This window comes from Myiozetetes cayanensis, unplaced genomic scaffold, assembly GCF_022539395.1.
Source record: "Myiozetetes cayanensis isolate MyiCay16 unplaced genomic scaffold, myiCay2020 scf2-11, whole genome shotgun sequence".
Taxonomy (NCBI): domain Eukaryota; kingdom Metazoa; phylum Chordata; class Aves; order Passeriformes; family Tyrannidae; genus Myiozetetes; species Myiozetetes cayanensis.
In genome coordinates this window covers 109,639,554-109,659,580 of record NW_026087411.1, presented here as the reverse complement: position 1 = coordinate 109,659,580, position 20,027 = coordinate 109,639,554, and the positions used below count along the sequence as shown (strand labels likewise).

Genomic DNA, 20,027 nt, shown 5'->3' with positions numbered 1-20,027 from the left:
TTGGGACGACTTACAGGAAAGATTTATTTCAACTCCAGCAGTTCCAAACGCGAAGAAACAAAGAAAACATTTGACATCTGTATGCTTCACAGGTCAGTAATGAAACACAACATCATGCATCACTCTTGGTTTCCAAGTTTAAGTTACAAGCAGTACACAGTGTACCCAAATCCAGTGTCCAATAAACTTGTTTGCACATCATAGAAAGTATCATATACAAAGAAACCAAATCCCACGTCCTCCTTACCCAAAAAGATAGTCTGACAAAATGTCACATCAGAGAAAAAGTTGCTGTGCTTTCATCATCTGTGCTTTCAATTTCATTAATCTCACACCCAACAACTTAAAATTGTGTTTGACACCAGCTGGGCAAATACACTAACAAGGAACTACCCAAAAGGTACCTGCAAATACTCCAAAGAACAAAGGAAATGTTTAGCCCTAAACTGAAATACCCAAATGCTACAAGATTCCTTTCATTGTTTTTACAGTTTTATTTTACCCTCCTCAAAGAAGGGCCTCACAGTGCAATACAGAACAATGACACAGACAATTCTCACATCCATGTCCCCAAATTATTTTGAGTATTATTGTTCCCAAAGCCTTAGTCAGGGAAACTTACTGCTCTTCCCACATTTGAGCAGGTAAATTTAAGTCCAGGATGACTGAACAACACTGACCAACTTTGGCCCCTCCTTAAAATCAAGAGTTACTTTGGCTGATGACAGAACTCTACACCTGCCACAATTAAAGCAGGGGTTTAATGAACAACTCTGAGATTACAACCCAGTTATTTTCACATCTGCCATGATTACTGCTATGAAACTGCTGAAGTAAGAAGAATTTCTATTAAAGCAGCATGTTCCAAAGTGCATAATTGCAGTAGCTACAAGAGAGTGTTATGGCATCTCCAATTGCCACTGTTATTGCCTTATCCAAGCCTGTAGACCTTTCCTTAAACACACACTAAGTTTGTGCCACAATTCATTTTGAAGTTGCAAATCAGCAAGAAAAATTGGATTCAATGCATCAATTTGCTATTTGCCATCCACTTTTCGGAAGGTAGGTAGGGGAGGGATTAGTAACAATTCAAGAGGTTCAGGTTTTCTGCTTGGAATTCCCCAGTCTCTGAATACTCCTGTGAACACCTTTGCCTTTCAGCTTGACAAGCCCCTGCAACACTCAGTTTTACCTGACATCAGCAAATTAAAACTAAGGCATGGCTATTGGCCAGCTCCACTAAGAATCAGCTTTACAGACCTTTTCCTTGAGTGTTTTCTTAAGAAAATGGCAATACAGGAAAACAAGACAGTTCACAGCACAGCAACAGCACTGAGTCAGATAAGTTCACAAGATTTCATGTATCTCCCCAAACTGAGAGCTGTCTCCCAACAGATCTGCATGTTTCCTGCCTTCCTAAAGCTACCATTACAGCTAAACTTTCAGCATATCCTTTAAATTGGATTATTTCACTGCATTCCCTCTCAAGCATTTGCTGCACCCAGGTGTGGCCTCTGGAAATGCCCACATCTGTCTGCAAGACAGGCTGGTGCTAAGCAAATGTCCCTGCCACCACAGAGGAACCCAACAGATCTTCATTAAGGCTGGAATTTAGTCCAGCAAAACGAGTTCTGTACTCCAAACCCTCTCCTGGCAGTACTGACTGTCAGTCACGCTGTTTCTTTGGCAGAGCACAACCAAAGCCGAAGTGTTCCCATCCTTGCCCTCTGCTGGGGGCTGTGGATACAGCTATAAATTGCACTTAAAAATACTCAGTCTGCTATTTCTGCATGAATTTTAAAAGTTTACTTTTCCTTCAGGCATTGTACTCAGCATCAAAGTGATGAGAAATACCATCTCACAGAGGGAGAAGGGGAAAACTCTGACAATGAGACAACTTTTCTCACTTCAGACCATTTTTTTTCACACAAACCTTAGTCAGCAGCTTCTCACCTACCATTTAAGTGAGCTCACAAAAAACCCCTCAACTACACTAGCAAGAAGATTTATTGCCACACACAAAAGGATCAGAATAATATGTAGCTTTGTTGACTCAGAACTAATATATTTCCCTGACAGAGGCTTTCCTCCAGAAGAACAAACTCCAGTCTTACACCTTTTTTTTTAGTATTAAAGTGTGCTTGTTCAGGTTTAAGAGCATATATGGCTTAAGATTTATATGGCTGCTCCATAAATTGCAACTCTAATCCTGCTCATCCAATTCTAAGGCCCACCAGGCACAGCAGATAAAGCACAAGTCAAACTCACACTAACGCAGAGTCTCCGATAACAGGTCAGATGAACAGCCAGGAACGGAACTCTGAAACCAGCCTGAACATTCATGTTCCTTAACTGACTCATCTCCCTTAGTCTGAAAGAACCTTCTTATCACAGAAATATAAAAGACTCCATTTGGATATACAGGTGCAGTGCTTTTAAGTGTCTTTATCCTGCCAGCTGTGTGGAACTTCTAGAAAATTTAGTCCAGTGTACAGGAAATAAAAAAAAAGTGAAGACCTACATTTACTTAAAATCATACGTCAAATGGTAAAGACCTGTATTTACCGAAATAATTTTTTTAAAAGATTAAGAATCAAGCAGTTTAATACTGATTGCTGAAGGCAATACCACTTAGATTCATATTGAGGCTACAATTAACAAAGTAGTTTGAAGAAAGATGCCTAACTCTAAATGTAGACACTTAGCACTCATGACCTAGCTGAATAATAATGTTGTTTTCCACAGGATTTTACCAACCAAGCTGTCTGTAACGGTGATCAAGAGTTTCCTAGGGCATGGATGGAAAAAAACCCCAAAGACGTTTAGTCCCATTCAGTGACTTGTGAGAATAGAAGAGACTCAAAAAGCCTTTCAAGGAACAAAAAAACAACAACAAAAAAAAGAGGGTGGGAAATGAAATCACCATTTAATAGTCTGTGAAATGCACCTCAGCTGATGTTATTTACCTAAAAACAGCTATAATAAGGTATTTGAGGTCTGTTGTCACTACATGTCTACATACATAAACAGCTTTCCAGGTTTACCTACAATATCTTTGACCCCTGGAAGATGAAGTGGCTGCAGGGTTAAACAGGAACATGCTCTTTCTCTGCATCCCTGGTCTGTACGTGCCCCAGAGTACAATGGATCAGCATGCACCTCCTTTTACTCCAGATATTTATGCTGATCCACCTCTTATTACTTATTTTCTCTGCATATGCTTATTTCAAGCCTCAAACAGGAAATAATCCCAAGTGTTAATGATCTTGCAGCAATGGCTGGGCAACATCAGTGTGTAGGATGTGCATGGAATTTGCCTGGGCAAGGACAAAATGCTTAACAAAAACGGCAGTAAAAACCAGAACAAGCAAACTGCCCAGGAAGACTCCTATGACTGTGGAATAGGTGTCTGCTCCAAAGGTTCCAGGAACTTCAGCAAGGATGTCTTTCACAGAGTCGAAGGAGCCGTTGTTTGGCAGAGGGTCAATACGAAGCAGATGACACAGCAAGGGATACAAGTCCGTAGCATTCATGACTTCTTTGGTGGCATTCTTTCTGAAAGCAGGCCCAACTGCCACAAAAATGGGATGCATTTCTGGTATGATGTTGTCATACCCGTGGTTACCAACTGGAAATGAAAGATAGAGAAAGGTCAATATTCTTAAGTTGCAAAACGAGCACTGAACCCTTTCCTAGAATTAGCACAGCCATCAGTTATTCTTGCGAAGCTTTAGAAGAATTCTTTTGATCCATTTGTCTCCTAGCAAATACGAAGTCTTAGAACTACAAAAAGAAAATGGCTTTAAAAAAAACAACAATGGAGAGCACTATTTGAAAAAAAACGAGAAAGAGCTAAAAAAAAGCGTAAGCTCACATGGCAGTAACCACTGTCAATGACACGCTACCTACAGCCAACTTTCCTTGATTTTTCTCAAGGAAAAGCTCCAGCTTTGCAACTGGCCCAGATCAATTAGAGAAAAAAAAAGTAGAGACAGATTGTCCATTTGACTCCAAGTTTGACACTCTGTCCAGTTTTGTGCACTATCAAATCATCAACAAGGAAAAGACCTCACTACTGGGTCTCCAGCGCCCAGAAAACGTTTCTGTATTTCCAACCCAGCCTTCTCTAGTAAATAAGTAGTACATGATAAAACAACCCTATTCACCCTCTACTCAACAAATTCAGTTACAACTTTCTTTTTTAATCTCTCAGGAAGTGCTTGTCAGTTTGCTACATCCTGAAAGACCTCAAGTATGAGGCCACTAAAACGTGACTGATCTTATCTCAGAAAGTCTAATGTTTAAAGAAACGCTAAATGCGGATTCCCCTCCTCTAATAGTAGGGTGCTTCCCATCCCACCAGGGGGAAAAAACCAGAAATTCTACACACTTCAGTTTTCCCTCACAGTTTTAATAAAAAATAAAAAATGAACATAGGCTGAGACTGAGAGAGGAAGTACAACGTGAGGTCCCTGACTAGGAAGATACAGCAAACCACCGTAAAGACAGGATACTTACACAGAAACCTATCAGACTTATTATGTACAATTTCCCATCCTTTATCAGCCACTGCTAAAATGGGCTGAATTTTACTGTTGTGTTTGTAATGCCATCTATCTGGAATCTGCTCTTTTTTATATACAGTCATGTTGGGATGAGCATTGGCCAAAGCTTCGTATACTTCATCCAGCTTGCCTTTAAATAAACAAAAGAGACAAAAGACAAAAATTAAACATATCAACATGTTTACTGAACTAATCAGTAGGTTAAATACAGCTGAAAGAAGAGGATAAAATGCACTTCCCCCCCAGTGAAGTGAATTTAATATAATTCATAAAGTTAATTCTAGCTGTAGCAGACAATGTGTACACATATGTTACTGTGAGAAATCCAGAGGATCATTCATGGTAAGATCCCACCTGACACCAGACTTCACAGCCTGTTCCCAAGCAGTAAGTGCCCTGCTAATTTTAGAAAAATCCCTCATTTCATAGTTGTCAGAATGTAAGCTTCTCACAGGAATGAGCTAGAAGGCATTCAGTTAAGTCCCATGGAAAAGGAACCAACCCCTCCTAGCTCCATGCAAAGCCTGAAAGCAAGGAGATAGCTCCTAAACCTGTTCACCAGGTAATGGGGGCATTCAGGCCATATTCTGTCTGTCCCCCAGCTGGCTGTGATGACAAGTGACACTTTTTATTAATTTTATTTATTTTAAAGCAGTCTCATTGTTAGCTGCTTTCCTTTAAAAGGGGAAAGAGAGAAGCTACTTTGTTTCTTGGCGTTGCTGAATCATCCGAAGCAGGGAACACACAACAAGCACACCAAGGGACAGGCTGGAATGGCAGATGAAGGTGGAACTTTTGGTCTAGAACTGTCAGCCAACTGTATTCAGTAACAGCCAACAGCATGAGCTGCTTCTCTGTATTCCCAGAGCCAGCTCCTTTCCCTTCCTTAGTCACAGTGAGTGCAAACCCTCAAGCCCTGTACTAACACCACTGAATAAATAAGCATTTCCCACCCCCAATTCTTTAGTTGCTTATTTCCAGTTTCTGAGCTTGTCTTTCCAGTAAAAGTCACTTAAGAGCCACAACCAGTTGGACAAGCTGGAACATCAGTGCACAGACAGGAGGAACCAGAACACAGAGACAGAAGCACAAAAACAAGTTCAGGAATTGCCACCTGAGCAAAGTTCTTCAATCCTCCCCCTCCATTTGAGGAAAGATTCCTACTAAGGGCTATGAATTGCACACAACAGACTTCTGTGAAATAACAAATCCCTCGGTTCCATGACTTAGGTAAGTACTTTGTGCACAATCCAGTGGGGCAGCTGAGTGCACAGGGTCTCTGCAGGCCCATTTCAGTGACCATTTACAGCCTACGTGGAGTTTCGAATGTATCTCAGGGAAAAAAAGGTTGGGAGGAGGTGCCCAATGTCTCTAAAGAAACCATGTTCATTTTCCCCCTCAGTTCCTAGAATTCAGTATAGAAATTGTGAAGGAAAACTGGAAATACATTGATGTACAATGTTTCTTATCTCAAACTGGCATAAAAGCTTGAGAAACACAATAGAGGTCAAGATGAGACAGCAAAAATGCTGATAGAGTTCCAGCAACAAGGGACTCCAATATATCATTTCTAGGACTATACTAATAATAAAGTTAATATTGTTATGCCACTTTTCTATGTGGGATGGCAGACAGGAGAAGCCCCAAACACAGCAAACTATGATTTCACACTAAATTAATTACTTTAATTATTTATAGTAAATTCAAGAAAAAAAGCCAGCATCAGCAGCTGTGCTACAGGTACCTTCTTTGCAAACATATTATTAGTTCCCCACATGCACTAATACACCAGCATGGTTAAATAATGGCTTTAATCCATCTCTCGGGGAAGAAATATGCAGCCAGTTAAACTAAAAGAAATTGCTGCATTTTTAAGCATTCAAACTTTTCCTCAATGTGGAAGTTTTACCATTCTCTTGGTTTAAGCAAGACAAATGGAATAACAAACAGGTGAAGAATCAGTGTTATGTACTTAAGTATATGTTAGTTCATAGCTTAACTGACAATGAAGCTCATTGTTTTATAATAAAAATCATCCATGGAAACACAGAAAGAAGGAATTTTAGCTGTGCTCAAAACTCAATTCTTGTTTACTGGTAATGTAATAAATACCTGAACCTCTGGGCAAAACCAAATCCAAGCTATTTCTGAAATCCACTGAAATGGCTTTTTTACTATTCTGTCATCCGACTGCTGCCTAGATACTGTTTCTTCTCAGCATTTAGCAGACAGGAGAATCAAGTTACACATCTGCAGGTTCTCATTTACTGCATAGGGATGTTTCAGCACCAAAGTTTACTTTTACAGCCTCTTTACTTGCTTATGAGAACATCCTGCTCAGCCATGTTGATCTTTATGAGGATGGAGCTCCCAAACGTGGCTTTTTAATCAGCACTGAGGGAAACAGCATGCTCAGGCAGCGATGATCTCAGTTTGGACATACTAACAATTCAGTCTGGAGTATTCATCAAATTAAAAATGACAAGAGACTTGTTTGCACATAAAAGTCTGCAACATCCCCTCCCTACTGGGACATTTAAATACAGAGTGCTATCCATCAATGATGCAAATTTTACAGAATTCTTAAAAAACACCTTTTCAGAAGGCCATCTTAAAACTCAACTTCCAAATCAGCAATTTTTTGCGTGGGCAGGGTTGCTATTTTTCAGGTTAACACATTTGCACCAAATACTTATAGCACTTGATCATCAAAATAAAGAGCAACATCTCTGTATTAGTGACACTAAACATCAGCTGACACTTCAGCAACCCTTCAATGACTGCAACCAGATTCAGATTTTGATTCCAACAATATTCTTGCTCATCATCACAATGAAAACAGTATGAACATAAGTGGCTGGCTGTTCAGCATAACAGGAACAAAACTAGTGAACTACAATAGCTGGCAGCTAATCAAATAGCCAACACAGGCTTTCTTTTTATCAAAGGACCTCATCTGGTTTCAGTTTAACTCTGTTTGAGTTAGAAATATAATTCTTCCACTATGGCTTCAGCACCTTGATGAAAGGCAAGATGCGTAACACTCAGGTGTTACCTATCTAGAACGCCATTCAGCCTTGATAATGCCATTATATCATCTTACTTCTCACAAAGACTGAAGGATCTTTGGCAACATTAGTCAACAAAAGATAGATTTGCTCCCTTTTCATTTTAGAAAATTAATCCCAGCTTTTGACTGAGATACCAAAAAGAATAAAGAAATGATCCTGCAAGTACTCCTTGTTCAAGGCTGCTGTCCTACTGGCATCAGCGCTACTACCACCGCTTCAGTTAGAGAATGATGTCTATAAAGTTTGAATACTCAAGTATCTCTTCAGACAATTTCACTGCTATAGCTCCTACCTTCTTTTGGCAAAATGGCTACTGCAGGAGAATGGTCAATGACTTCATAGAGCTCTCTGTCCACGTACTGATCAAGCTCAATGACCCTCTCCGAAGACAACTGCGACATCCCGTGATCACTGGTGATTATGACATTTATCACATCCCACAGCTTCGCTGCCTTCAGCTTGGAGATGAGATATCCCAGTTTGCTGTCAATATCACTAATTACCGGTCCCATAAGTGGGTTGTCCGGGCCCAGAAAATGTCCCATCTCATCGGGCTGTTCCCAGTACAGGAGACCAAAGTTTATGGGGTTTTTTGATGTAAACCACTCAATAAGCTTGGCAACTCTGTCTTCAAAGGGAACGGTTTCATTGTAGGGCATGTAATGTGTGGGCAAGACTCCATGTATTTTCACGTCTGTCCCAGGCCACATGGCTGCGCCGGATCTGTGTCCTCTCCTCTGGTTCGTTACCCATATGGGGCTGGCCTCTTCCCAGAACTTGGGGTTATAGGTATTCATTTTGGTCAGAGAGAAGGTTTCATTCAGAACAGGATCGTACATCTCATTAGCGACAATGCCGTGGCTCTCTGCGTAGAGACCGGTCACCAGGGTGTAATGGTTTGGGTACGTTTTCGTTATGAACACATTGGCGACCTGCTTGACATGAACCCCGTTCTCCATGGCATAATGGAAATTGGGAGTTGGGACTTTATAGATGTAATCCCATCGAAATCCATCAAAAGATACCAGCAGCACCCTGGGCTGGAGACACAGCGCATTTTGAAGAAATAGTAAGAAAATTCCCAGGACTTTCCAATAACAGCTCATGGCTATTCTGGAAGGTGTCTTCTGAGGCAACATGGCATCTGCTGAGCAGAGACAGAAGGTTTGTTTGTGTTAACATGTTTTGTCAAAGTCATAACTTAGTTTTAAGAATGAGTAGCTAAAATATTCCTTATGTATTTATATCTTATGTATTTTACAAGAGCATGGACTGTCAGGACAAGGGGGAATGGCTTTAAACTCACAGAAGGCAGACATTAGGAAGAAATCCTTCACTGTGAGGGTAGTGATACTCTGGCACAGGTTGCCTAGAGAAGCTGTTGATGTCCCATCCCTGGAATTCTTCTCAGCAGGGCTGGACAGCAATCTGGTCTAGTGGAAGCTGTCTCATGGCAAGGTATTGGAAATAGAGGGCCCTTAAGGTCCCTTCCAACCCAAACCATTCTGTGATTCTAATTCTGTTCATACAACTCAAGGATATTGACTACTCCTACCTATGACTGGAATTCCTTAATTAACAACATGACATAATAGGACACATGATTTCACTTTGTATTGGGTTGTGCTCCCCTGCCCCAGTTTCCTTCTGCCCTTCCCAAATACCTTGTTCAAAACTCAGTTATCTACTCAAAGCAAGATCCCTGTAAGAATCCTCACATGAGACTTCCCTGTCTGTAACTGACCTAAAATTTCATGCTTATATTCCCCACTTCTTGCTCAACACCATCATTTAACCACTGGATTGCTCAGTCTTGCACCGATACTCCACACAGTTCCCTTTAGGTTCCCATTTTTCAGCAATCCTCTGGTACAAGTCACTACTGAAATTCAGCTGGAAAACAGTGGTTTTGCAACAAATAAAATCATCTTTATATTCAGAGTACATAAATATCCTAGTTAATAGAAAAAGTTATACTGTAACAAACATCTGAATACCACTGCAGTGACGGAATAGGATCCGTCACTCTGGTAGAATACAAGATATTTCACGGGAAGTTTTCCCACTCCAATTCCCCAGTTCCTCTGATTCTTCTCACTTGAAAACAGCACAAGCACTGCTGACTACCCAGAGAGGTTGTGGCTGCCCCATCCCTAGAACTGTTCTCAGCCAGGTTGGACAGGACTTGGAGCAACCTGGTCTAGTGGAAGGTGTCCCTGCCCATGGCAGGAGGTTGAAACTAGATGGGCTTTATGGTCCCTTCCAATCCAAAGTGTTCTGTGATTCTGTGATTTGCAGGCAGTCAAATGTTACACCAAGCTTGTGTGTCTCCCAGAATTAAAATCCAGGCCTTGAGTTCTGTTAAGAATACGCTGACACTTTGGAGACGTAATTCCCCTTTCAGCAAACAGCACAGACCCAAAGGCTGCAGAATCTCCCAGTTCCTCCTGACGGAGGATTTCTTCCAGATGAATGTGAAGAGAGGAAGGGATAACATATTGCTGTGTCCATCTGAACCCCATCTGCCAAATTAAACGTAGCCCTTAAATTTCCCTTGGGGAATGACAAACACGGATTTAAGTACTCTCAAGCCAAATCAAGTCTTTACTTCTGAATTCTACACTGTTAATGATCTCAATGTGACCTATGAGTCTATTATTCTAATTCCTCAACTGCATGCTTTTAATAGATAATAAGCGATGGGTGGTTTGTTGTTTGTTTGGTTGGTTTTTTTTCTCAAGGCCTTCCTATGCCAGTCTTCCCTGGATACAATCCAAACCCATCTACCGACGCGGGGCAATCCAGAACCCCGCACCACAAAGCCCTGGCGACCCGAGGGGCTCTGGGGGAACAAAGACAAAGCCACCGGTCTGCCCACGTCAGGAGATGCCACACGGACACACGGACGGACGGACGGACAGACACCGCGGGCCGCGCTCGGCGGCCGCCGGAGCTCAGCACACGCGAACGCCGAGCCCAGGCCGCCGCTCCCCGCTCGGCAGCCCCCGGCAGCCCGTGTGAGAGCCGGGCTGGAGAACGCCAGGAACCTCCACCCCACGGCCAGCACCCCCCTGTCCGGGGCCGTTCCCCCCGTTACCTGCGGGCCCGCGGAGCAGCGGGTCGGGCTCCGGCACCGCCCCGGGCGCAGCGGCAGCGGCAGCGCCGGGAGTGGCCGCCGGGGCCGTCACTCAGCGCACGCGGGGCGGTGCCGGCCGTGAGGCGGGTCCGGCCGTGAGGGGGTCACGGAGCCACGGAGTGAGAGTTAATTAGCGTGAAAAAGAGCTTTGGGAACGTCGAGAGCAGGCTGTGAGCGAAACGCCACCACGTCAGCTAGGCTACGGCACTATGTGTTTCCTTAAACACCGTCCCTGCAGCACCTCCCTTGGCAGCCCGTCCCCGTGTCTAATCACCCTTTCTGTGAAGAAATTTTTCCTGAGGTCCAGCCTGAGCGCTCCCGGCACAGTTTGAAGCTGTGTCCTCTTGTTCTGTCGCTTGTTTCCTGGGAGACCGACCCTCACCTGGCTACACCTCCCTGTCAGGGAGCTGTAGAGAGTGACAAGGTCCCCCCTGAGCCTCCTCTTGTCCAGGCTGAGCCCGCCCAGCTCCCTCAGCTGTTCCTCACATGGACGTGCACTCCAGACCTTTTCCCCAGCTCCACTGCCCTTCTCTGGACATGCTCCAGCACCTCAATGTCCTTCCTGAAGTGCGGGGCCCAGAACTGGACACAGGATTCGAGGTGCCTCGGCAGTGCCGAGTTAAGAGGGAGAATCCCTGCCCTGGTCCTGCTGCCGACACCATTGCTGACACCGGCCAGGTCCATTGGCCTTCTTGGCCACCTGGGCATCGCTGGCTCCTGTTCAGCTGCTGCCGACCAGCACCCCCAGGGTGAGGTGACCTCAGGGCACTGTTTGCCCACCGTGATGAGGTGGGAGTGGGGCTCACTGGAGTAGCCCTTGTGCAGTTGTCAAGAGGGTGCAGGTTGTAAGGGTGTTGCTTCAGATTGTAAATTAAATAGAAATTAAGTAGAAATAGAGCCTGGGCAGGGCTGGCTGAGCTGTGACCCAACTGTAAAGGTGAGGAGCAAAACTCACTCTCTGGATATCTGCAGGTGCTTCTTCACTTAAAAACAAACAAACCAAAACGTGAAAAATTTTGGTTTTGATTCTGGTAGTTTTCCATCAGCCTTTTTTCTCCTCTTGCGTTCTGAAGCTCTAAATTTCACTAGAAACTGAACTGCTGAAGGGGATAAAAATCCAAGCTGTATTTCCAATTCCCACCTTTCCTAGTTGAGGATCTGTGCTATGTATAGGTCCACAGCCTGTGCTCTGTATGAACACAAATCCCACCCCACTTCACAGCAGTGTTCAAAACCAGTATCCTATTAATGATTCATGGGAACATGCAGCTTATTAATCACTTTATAGCTGGCACTGCCTACCTGGTAAATATGTATGTGTGTGTATATATACCTATATGTACATGTGATACCTTCCTCCCCCTCCCCCTGCTCTAGGAACTGTAGTAGGGGACAAGGTTCTTTTAGTTGTTTTCTTAATGTCTTTTTTTTTCCTCCTTCATTAGGGTTCTGTTACAGGTGTGAACCTGAGACTAGGCCAAGACTGGAAACGCACCTTGCTGCTGTCGTTAGTAGGCTGTGCAGATGTGGCTGTTGTGCACGGGAAACTGAGCTGGATCCCATGTGTAGCACAAAGCTGACATCTCTAGCTGGGTGTCCCTCAACAGCAATGTGCTGTCCCACAGTGTTACTCTCATTAGCTAGGAAAAATTGTGCTCACATTTACTGTTGTTTCGGGTTTGACTTTGGCCTCTCGCTCAGATCTGGAGGTGTGGGGAGCTGCCTCTGCAGTGGCTGGGATCAGTCACTAGAGGGTACAGGTGCACCTGGATTTAAGGAACTGCTCTAAATAGCTGGAAATGATAATATTTGTCTTGGACGCCAGAAATGGCTCAGCTGCTTAACACCGTTACAAAATGAAAACAAAGCACGGACAAGGAGTTTGCTAATTCCACCAAAATGTTTAATACCATAGTAGATTTTCATTGAAGTACAGAGCTAATGTGAATATTTGTACAAAATATGTGGTTAAAAATAGTATTGATTTATAATATATACAGATATGTCACATCTGTGTCAGAAATGCAGACACTCGAATGAAACCATGAGTAATGCTTTTAAATCTACAACAACATACACGAAATATTTCTGCAGCTACCCACATTAGGACAACTTGCCAAACTGACACTTAAGGATCCGTCAGTCGTTACAGATGGCATTTCTCTCAGAAGTTTCTGAACAAGAACTCTGCTCTAAAATGGATTCAAAACATTTACCTTCATTAACCCAACAGTGAAGAGAACACATCTGTGTGACACTAATGTAGACACGACTTCCTCGCACTAGATAAACAATCAGTTACAATAATTTGTTAAACCAAGGCTGATTTTCTGGTGAGAATAATAGAGAAGTTTAATCCTTCTTGCTGGATACTCTTACTGATGTGAGGAAACCCCTGACCCAAATGGGCCCTTAATATAACTCTCAGTTATGTGGATCTGAATCCTGAAGTCTGTCTTAAGGTTCTGAATAGCTTCATTTCTCATTTGAGGCTGCTCACACTTCACAGCTTTCCCAGCCTAACTCCAGCAAGAATCTCACTAACAAACAACCCCGATCTAGGCTTTTGCTGCATCAGGACATATTCCCATATTAAAATCACTCTTGCTGCAGCCTCAGAACCTCTGTGTAGTGACTGAACAAACTGACAGAAGGGGAGAGAGAATTCAGGCTGGTTTGGTTTTTAAAGTTTTCTGAGCATCTCTGCAGTGGAGGCATTTGGGGTTCCTGCCCATCCTATGGGAGTGCTGCTGCTGTTCTGCCTCTAACAGTGCCAGCTTCCCTCCCCTCCAAGCCAAAGCAAATACACTCCACAGTTCAAATAGACCTGTGGGAAAGAGCTTTTACATTTCCTCCCTGGTAACCCTGAATGCTGCAGTTTACAAGTACTTAAAAAAAGAGCACAGCTCATGTTAGAAAAACATCTCCTTTTAAGAGGAGGCTGAAATATTGAAAGCTGCTGTGCTCCCCTAGAAGATGGGTAAACCAGGAAAAGTCATGTTTGGATTTTTTGGGTTGGTTATTTTTGTTTGTTTGTTTGTTTTGCTAGCATAACTAATTAATTCAGGAGCTTTGTGTGAAGGTGAGCATAAATGAGGGTCTAGCTGGGACTTCAGTCCATACCTGGTTTTGATTTTTGGTAGAACAGGACTTAATGTCTTTTCTTAGGCAGATGGGAAGGAAATGCAAAGGTCTTAAATTCACACTGGTATGTGAGAGAAAGCCTGAAGCAGCTGAAAGTTTAGTGGTAAAATGTTTGCCCCTAAAGGAGGACCAATAATAAATTCACTAAAGGATCTTTAGAGGATCTGAAAGCACAGTAACCATAATCAGCCTGCAATCCTCTGGGACACACAGCTCTCTGTCATTCACAGCTGCAGCTCTGAAGCTCATTTCCCAGTGCTGCATCCAGTGCCAAGTAAGATGGAAGAGCCACAACCAGCATGTCAGTAACACAGCAGTAACACAGCATTTGAGCTGGGCCGGATGGAGAACCTCACTGTAGTGGGGAAAGCTCATTTGGTGCTCAAAGTGAAGAATAAACCATGCCTCCTGCATTTCACCTCTAAAGTACTCCAGAAGAAGTTCACTATTACTACTTTTTCTAATAAAACACAGCAGTTAAGGCCTGTGTTTTCCAAAGGAATCAAAGAGCTCATAGTTTACATCTCCAGCAAGATTTCTTAAGCAGATCTAATTTTTGGAATCATGAAACAATCATCCTTTGAGAAACTAAGTCTTTTACGCCAGGCACACAGAAAAAAGAATGTTTTCAAATCCAATATAAGAATTTCACAGGACAGTTATCAGCAAACTCATCTCCCAGTTTCCAGTCCTTTGCAAGATCCAGTACAAACTGATGCAAGAGACAACAAACAATTCATTTCAATTTTTATAAAAATGAATGTTATTAGAACTGTTTCCCCAGCCTGGTTGGCAGCTGGATGCCATGTTCCTTATCCAAGCACTCATGCCCACTGCATCACCCATGATTATAAAAGCATGGTGACAACCACATCAGGGCAGGGACATGCTTTTGCTCACCAGGGACTGTTCCACAGGGTTTTTTTTGTGTGTACCTCAAGCCAGAGCAAGTTCACGTGACTCTGAAACTGCAGCAGCTTAAAATGGAACAAGGCATACCCTGCCAACAAGAAGGCTGCTTTTCCTCTAATTTCTACTGAAACATAGTTTAGCCTATGTCACACATTTAAGCATTTTCAGTTCTACCAGGGGTATACACCACACTACTCAGTTTACTGATATAGTTTAACTCTTTAAAAGTTGCTTTTCCAAACGCCAATGCAAGCAGAACACAAAAATACTGTTTGCCGTATTTATTATTTTAAACTAAGCTCTGAATTATACAAGTGTAAAAGTGATTAATTAGCCAATAGCTTTTTAATAGTCCTATAAAATATGACTAAGTAGAATATTTCAAAAGTATGTACAATGCAATGGAAACGCTCACGGCATCTGTGGCAGTGCTTAGACAAACCACTGGAATCATGTCTTGTGAGGTGGTTCGGTCCATTCCTCGGTACAAACAACAGTCTGTCTTTTTGCAAAAAGCTTTTTCGGTGTTGCTGAATGGGAGGGAGGGGGGAAAAGACCAAAATATAACTAACCCATTCCTCCCACCCAGTTTAGGATCAAATAAATGCTGAACAATTTATCCATGGGGAGAATTTTTAAATTATAAAGCACTTCACAGTACCTATGTCTGGTGTCTTATTATGGTTGAGGAAGGGATGCTCTTGACATGTTTTCTTGCCAAAACCAAAGTGTACTGGAGTGTGTCTGTGTATGTTAGGAATGGGGGTTTGTACTACCTTGTCCTTATTTCAAAAATCAAGACCACAGAAATTCTTTGTTGTTCTCTTTTAAAAGAGGAGATTCCAAAATACCCCTTCTCCATGCACTGGAAATGTTTTCATGCTTTAAACTGTACAGAGGAAGTAATTAAAAGTTCAATTTCATATCTGAAGAGGTCAGAAAGGACAAGCAGGCAGCAGGCAACAGAAACAGCAACTGTACTCCCCTGATTTCCTTCTTTTAATTTCCAAGGAGCAGTGGGAGCACTGTCCACCCGACAGAGGCCCCAGGGCATCACCGCCAGCTGCTCCTGCTTTGGGAAGGAAATTAAAAGGATGTCAGCTGTGTCACTGTGCCTCAGGAGCTGTAGTGTAACATTCTTCCAGGGTTAAGACATAAGAGAATCTACTGACACCTGTGAGAAGTGCAAGTCAGAGCAACTGAGCTCAGAGATGCTACAGAAGAGCAAATTCCCACTGGGAAAGTAGGGGCTTTGCCTCTGATTTACTGAATTAAATAGGACAGTTCCCCTTCCAGATGGTCAGCATTTTTTGAAAGAAGCCTTCCTTCCATGCCAGGCAAGAACTAGCCTTTAGCAAAATATCTGCTTCTCTCAAGGGTCCCAGATGCTGTGACTTTGATGATAAGGACATTATTTCATAACATCTGAAACATTTTCCTTCTGAAGACCATTATTTTATCATATATAGGTGATATATAAGCTTTGACCATAGTTACAACAGGCTGCTTTGAATTTTCAGGTTTGCAGTTGTGTTTCTATTTCTGTGCTTTAAGCAATGAGCCGTGTCCCACTGCCTCCTGGGTAGCACTACACAGCTTTACACAGCCCAGAGCAGTCAGCAAACAGGGCCTCATTTTAAATCTGTCTGAAAATGCACTTTGAGGAAAGAACATTTAAGGTCCAGTGATTTAATTTGCAGTATAGTTTTACATCATTTGAGGCCAAAGCCCTTGGTTCAGAACCAAGTCTGAGAGCATGGATACAAGGACAAGATTCAGCCTCCAAGAGTCATGATTGTAAAAAAATCCGGAGTATCACTTTGATTGGTGATGATCTCTGATCACTTAAGTGTTTAAATCTTACTGTCCCTGTTTATACTGGTCTAAACCCCAAGTACTTCAGCATTCTGTGTGTTCTCAAAAAACCCAGTGGTGTTACTCCTGAAATACCATGTGGGGCCTATGATAATCTTGTTTTCAACAAGAACATCAGGGTACAGCTGTAGGGCTGTGAGTGTCAATTTGTTTACTTAAACCAATTCTAAATACATCCCTGAAAAAATAACTGAAGTGAAACCTCTAAGGAGTTACTTTAAGAAAACTTTACACAGTCATCATGAGGATATTAAAGCCCCATTTTCTGTTCAGTCTCTCCTGTAGTTAATGTGCTTCTATCAATGTAACACACACACACACCACGATGTCCATAATGCAGTAACAAGTATCACATTATAGATATATGCTAAGTAAAGCACTGTATCTCATCAGGAATATCAGGGGGCTGTGGTGGTCAGAGAATGAACTGTATGAGAATGACAAGTCCTCATTCTCAGAACATCCTCACCATGTACATTGTGAATGCCATCTCCTGTCCTCACTGACAGAGCAACACTCTTGTTGTCCTGGAAGTGCCGCTGAGCCAAGACCGCAGCAAGGGGAACTTGACCCTGCTGAAGCTTTGTAGCCTTGCTGCTAGTTAAGGGTGCGATGGAACCCTCCCTCAGAAACCAGATCATTAGGTTTTATGACAAAAGATCTCGACTACAGAACCTAAGCTGACTTTTCAGATCCTAGAAGGAGCTTCCAAGATGTATTTACTTATGTTAACCTGCAAAGGATTTTAAACCGTGGAATCTCGCTGTGCCATTTCAGAGTCACTTTGGGGAGTACAGCTGCAGCTAATTAGCTTCAAAATCCCACCGTACCTTACACATATGCTCAGTTTCTGCAGTATTAATTTCAGTGGAACTACTCATGTGCATAAATTAAGCGCATGCTTAAATATATGCAAAATCTGAGCTCAAATGTCTAGAAAATATGTTCTCAAAATGACAAGTATGCATTAAAAAAATAAATCATCATGGAAGATCTGCCAGACAGGGAATCCGAGATCTGTCTGCTGTCAGCCATGATGCAAACACAGAACAGTTTTTGTAACCCAGTATATATTGCAAGTGAAAGAAACATGCAGGACAGAGTGAAAAAAGGGGATTCAGTTGCATGCAGTCTAATTTCAAGTGTGTAATTATGGTCCTGTTTTCTTTGGCCTAAAAAAAGAGAAGGAAAAAAAAAAAACAAACAACAAAAGAACTCCAACTAACCTCTCCTCACCTCCACAAACCCAAACTGCATACAGCTCAAAAACGGCTTTGAAGCACGGGAAGTGGGAAGGGAAAAGGGCTGAATATTAGAGATGTACACGTAATTACTGACAGTTTCAGGGCTATTCACCACACCACTAGGAAAGCATTCAGCCTGTATCATTACTGGAACTTACAGCTATGACAGAGAGCAAGGAATCCCATCTTAAATGAGCAGTCAGTCAGCTTCTCTTCCTCAGACTCAGAGAGAAGTACTACTCATACCTTGATGGAAGATAAACTGACAATCCCTGTTGATATTCTGGCTCCCTCCTCCTCAGAGAGAAGGACTGACAGACACCAGACCCTCCAGCAAGCTGCTGCCTCTCCCCTGAGCCCAGGGAGCTCTGTCTCACATCCCTGCCACAATGACAGACCAGTGTTCTCTACAGCTGCTGGTGGAAGAGGGTGGCTTTCTGCTGTTTCTAAAAATATTGCAAAGATAGTGTTCCTTACAGAAAATTCCAGGGGGATGAAAAGGCCACAAAGCTGCTAGTAGATTAAAAACAACACACATACCCCCTTAAAAAAAAAAAAAAAAGAAAAAGGAAAAAACCTCTCTGCTGGGAAGTGAGGAGGGCAGAGGAGCAGGCTGCTTGATGAAGGGCAGTAGCAAGTATTCTGGGAGCTTGAATATCAAGCCTGATATCAGTCTAATTTCCACCCTGAACCGTCTCTCTGGTAGTGGTGTTTCAGCACGCAAATTATAGCTGCGAAAACATCCTCAGACTGAAACCCTCCCTCGTTTCTTCTGCCTTGTTTTGCCCTTTCCAGCTAGATCTGTTAGTTGGTGTGATATGGTTACATGTACAAAGATCTTTTTCCTAGCCCTTTTGTTACTTAGGCTTGATTACTGTGAAGGGGTTTCAATGACCTTAATGTCCCGGTACTCAGAAGGCAATGGCTGCCTTTGAACAGAACAAAGCAAACAAAAACCAAGAGCTGTGCTGGAGGAGAGACGTGCTGCTTCTGCCGGAGAGGCTCAGTTAGATACAGGCGGCGGCAGACCAGGGCGTCGAGTTTGAATGATTTTTGGCTTTGGAGAATTCTTTGGGTCCTCATCGTCTTCCATGTCGCTGTCGCAGACGTGCACTACCACACTGGGAGTGGACTCTGTTCCCGCGTGCAGCTCGTATTTCTCTCCTGGAAGCACAGAAAAACAGTGGTATCAAAAGCTGGCAGTCCGGGCAGCAACACAGGCCGTGGCACTCCTGAGCTGCAAAATAGTCCTGCACCTGGATAGGGCAGGTGAGTGTGTGCTGCTCCTAAATACAGGTGAGGGCCAGCAAGGCTGGACTCTGTCAGCTGTCCCTACAGCTCCTCAGGATCCTGAGGGGCAGTGTGCGTTGGTCTGTAAGGCACGATAAAATACACGCACCCTGGTGTCTGTAATGGTGCTTTGCACAAATATTGGTGCTGACAGCAGTGAAATAAACCCACAAAGTAGGAAGAAGAGAAAGAACACAGAAGTTCATGGTTAAGAAGAGGAACTAGAACTCAACCTATCAAACCTTTGGTGTGAAGCCAAGTCACACCTTTTGGGTTGGGGCTGTTCTTTATTGTTGTCATTTTCCTTCTGTTTAGGGTGGCTCCAGTCACATTTAAAGTCCACTGGATTCTGCAACTTGTTGCCCTCAGACAGACTTCAACACTTGATCTAATTTCTCCAGAAATAAAAAAATACGCATCTCTGCTCCAGACAGATTTTGAGTTTCAAAGCTCTTTAGCTGGGACTGTAACAAATTGTGTCTCTGCAGATGAGATTACAGCACAGTCTGTCAATGCTCACTAGCAGGCTAAATGCTTAAACAGTACATTACATTTTGTAACTATCTACATTCCTTATTTAAGTCTCCATCCAGTACTCCTGCAAGGAAGATGAACATGTCTTGGGTGGTTTCCTGCCAGAGTCCACAAGCAGACAAAGGATCAGACATAGGACTTTCTGTCCAGCATTCAGCCTGCTGGCACTACGTGTGTTTTGGATTATGCAAGGGATACAAGTAGGCATTGGTTATTAAATTGCTAGGAATTAATTCAACACTTTAAAGAAAAAAAC

The 20,027-nt window shown here is 42.9% G+C and overlaps 2 protein-coding genes across 6 annotated transcripts in view; both read right to left on the bottom strand.

Annotated features, from left to right (window-relative positions):
• ENPP5 (ectonucleotide pyrophosphatase/phosphodiesterase family member 5) lies at positions 1 to 10,858 on the bottom strand. Of its 3 annotated transcripts, XR_007628923.1 has the most exons (5): positions 10,734 to 10,858; positions 7,929 to 8,780; positions 4,519 to 4,695; positions 2,889 to 3,628; positions 1 to 2,858 (listed from the first exon to the last, which is right to left on the bottom strand). XR_007628923.1 is itself a non-coding variant. In XM_050315452.1 (4 exons), exons 2-4 carry the CDS (start codon positions 8,773 to 8,775, stop codon positions 3,258 to 3,260), a joined length of 1,395 nt encoding a protein of 464 aa, XP_050171409.1. In that variant the 5' UTR covers positions 8,776 to 8,780; positions 10,734 to 10,858; the 3' UTR covers positions 1 to 3,257. The 3 variants fall into 3 exon arrangements, 2 of the variants coding, with proteins under 2 accessions (XP_050171409.1, XP_050171410.1); XM_050315452.1 differs by having other exon boundaries at positions 1 to 3,628; XM_050315453.1 differs by having other exon boundaries at positions 1 to 3,628; positions 7,929 to 8,783; positions 10,734 to 10,814.
• Positions 10,859 to 12,653: 1,795 nt separating this feature from the next.
• Positions 12,654 to 20,027, bottom strand: part of RCAN2 (regulator of calcineurin 2) — an 84,953-nt gene continuing 77,579 nt past the window's right edge. For all 3 annotated transcript variants that reach the window (XM_050315402.1, XM_050315401.1, XM_050315403.1), the window contains one exon: positions 12,654 to 19,111. In XM_050315402.1, the coding sequence (XP_050171359.1) occupies positions 18,951 to 19,111 (161 nt within the window). In that variant the 3' untranslated portion in view covers positions 12,654 to 18,950. The remainder of the gene's footprint in view (positions 19,112 to 20,027) is intronic.

What these genes read in the sequence shown, in the direction of transcription:
- ENPP5 (XM_050315452.1), bottom strand. Translation starts at nt 8,775, where the DNA reads ATGTTGCCTCAGAAGACACCTTCCAGAATAGCCATGAGCTGTTATTGG. An exon ending in AGCCATTTTGCCAAAAGAAG is followed by an intron (nt 4,696 to 7,928) that starts GTAGGAGCTATA and finishes GTTTATTTAAAG; the next exon opens with GCAAGCTGGATGAAGTATAC. An exon ending in TAAGTCTGATAGGTTTCTGT is followed by an intron (nt 3,629 to 4,518) that starts GTAAGTATCCTG and finishes TTTCATTTCCAG; the next exon opens with TTGGTAACCACGGGTATGAC.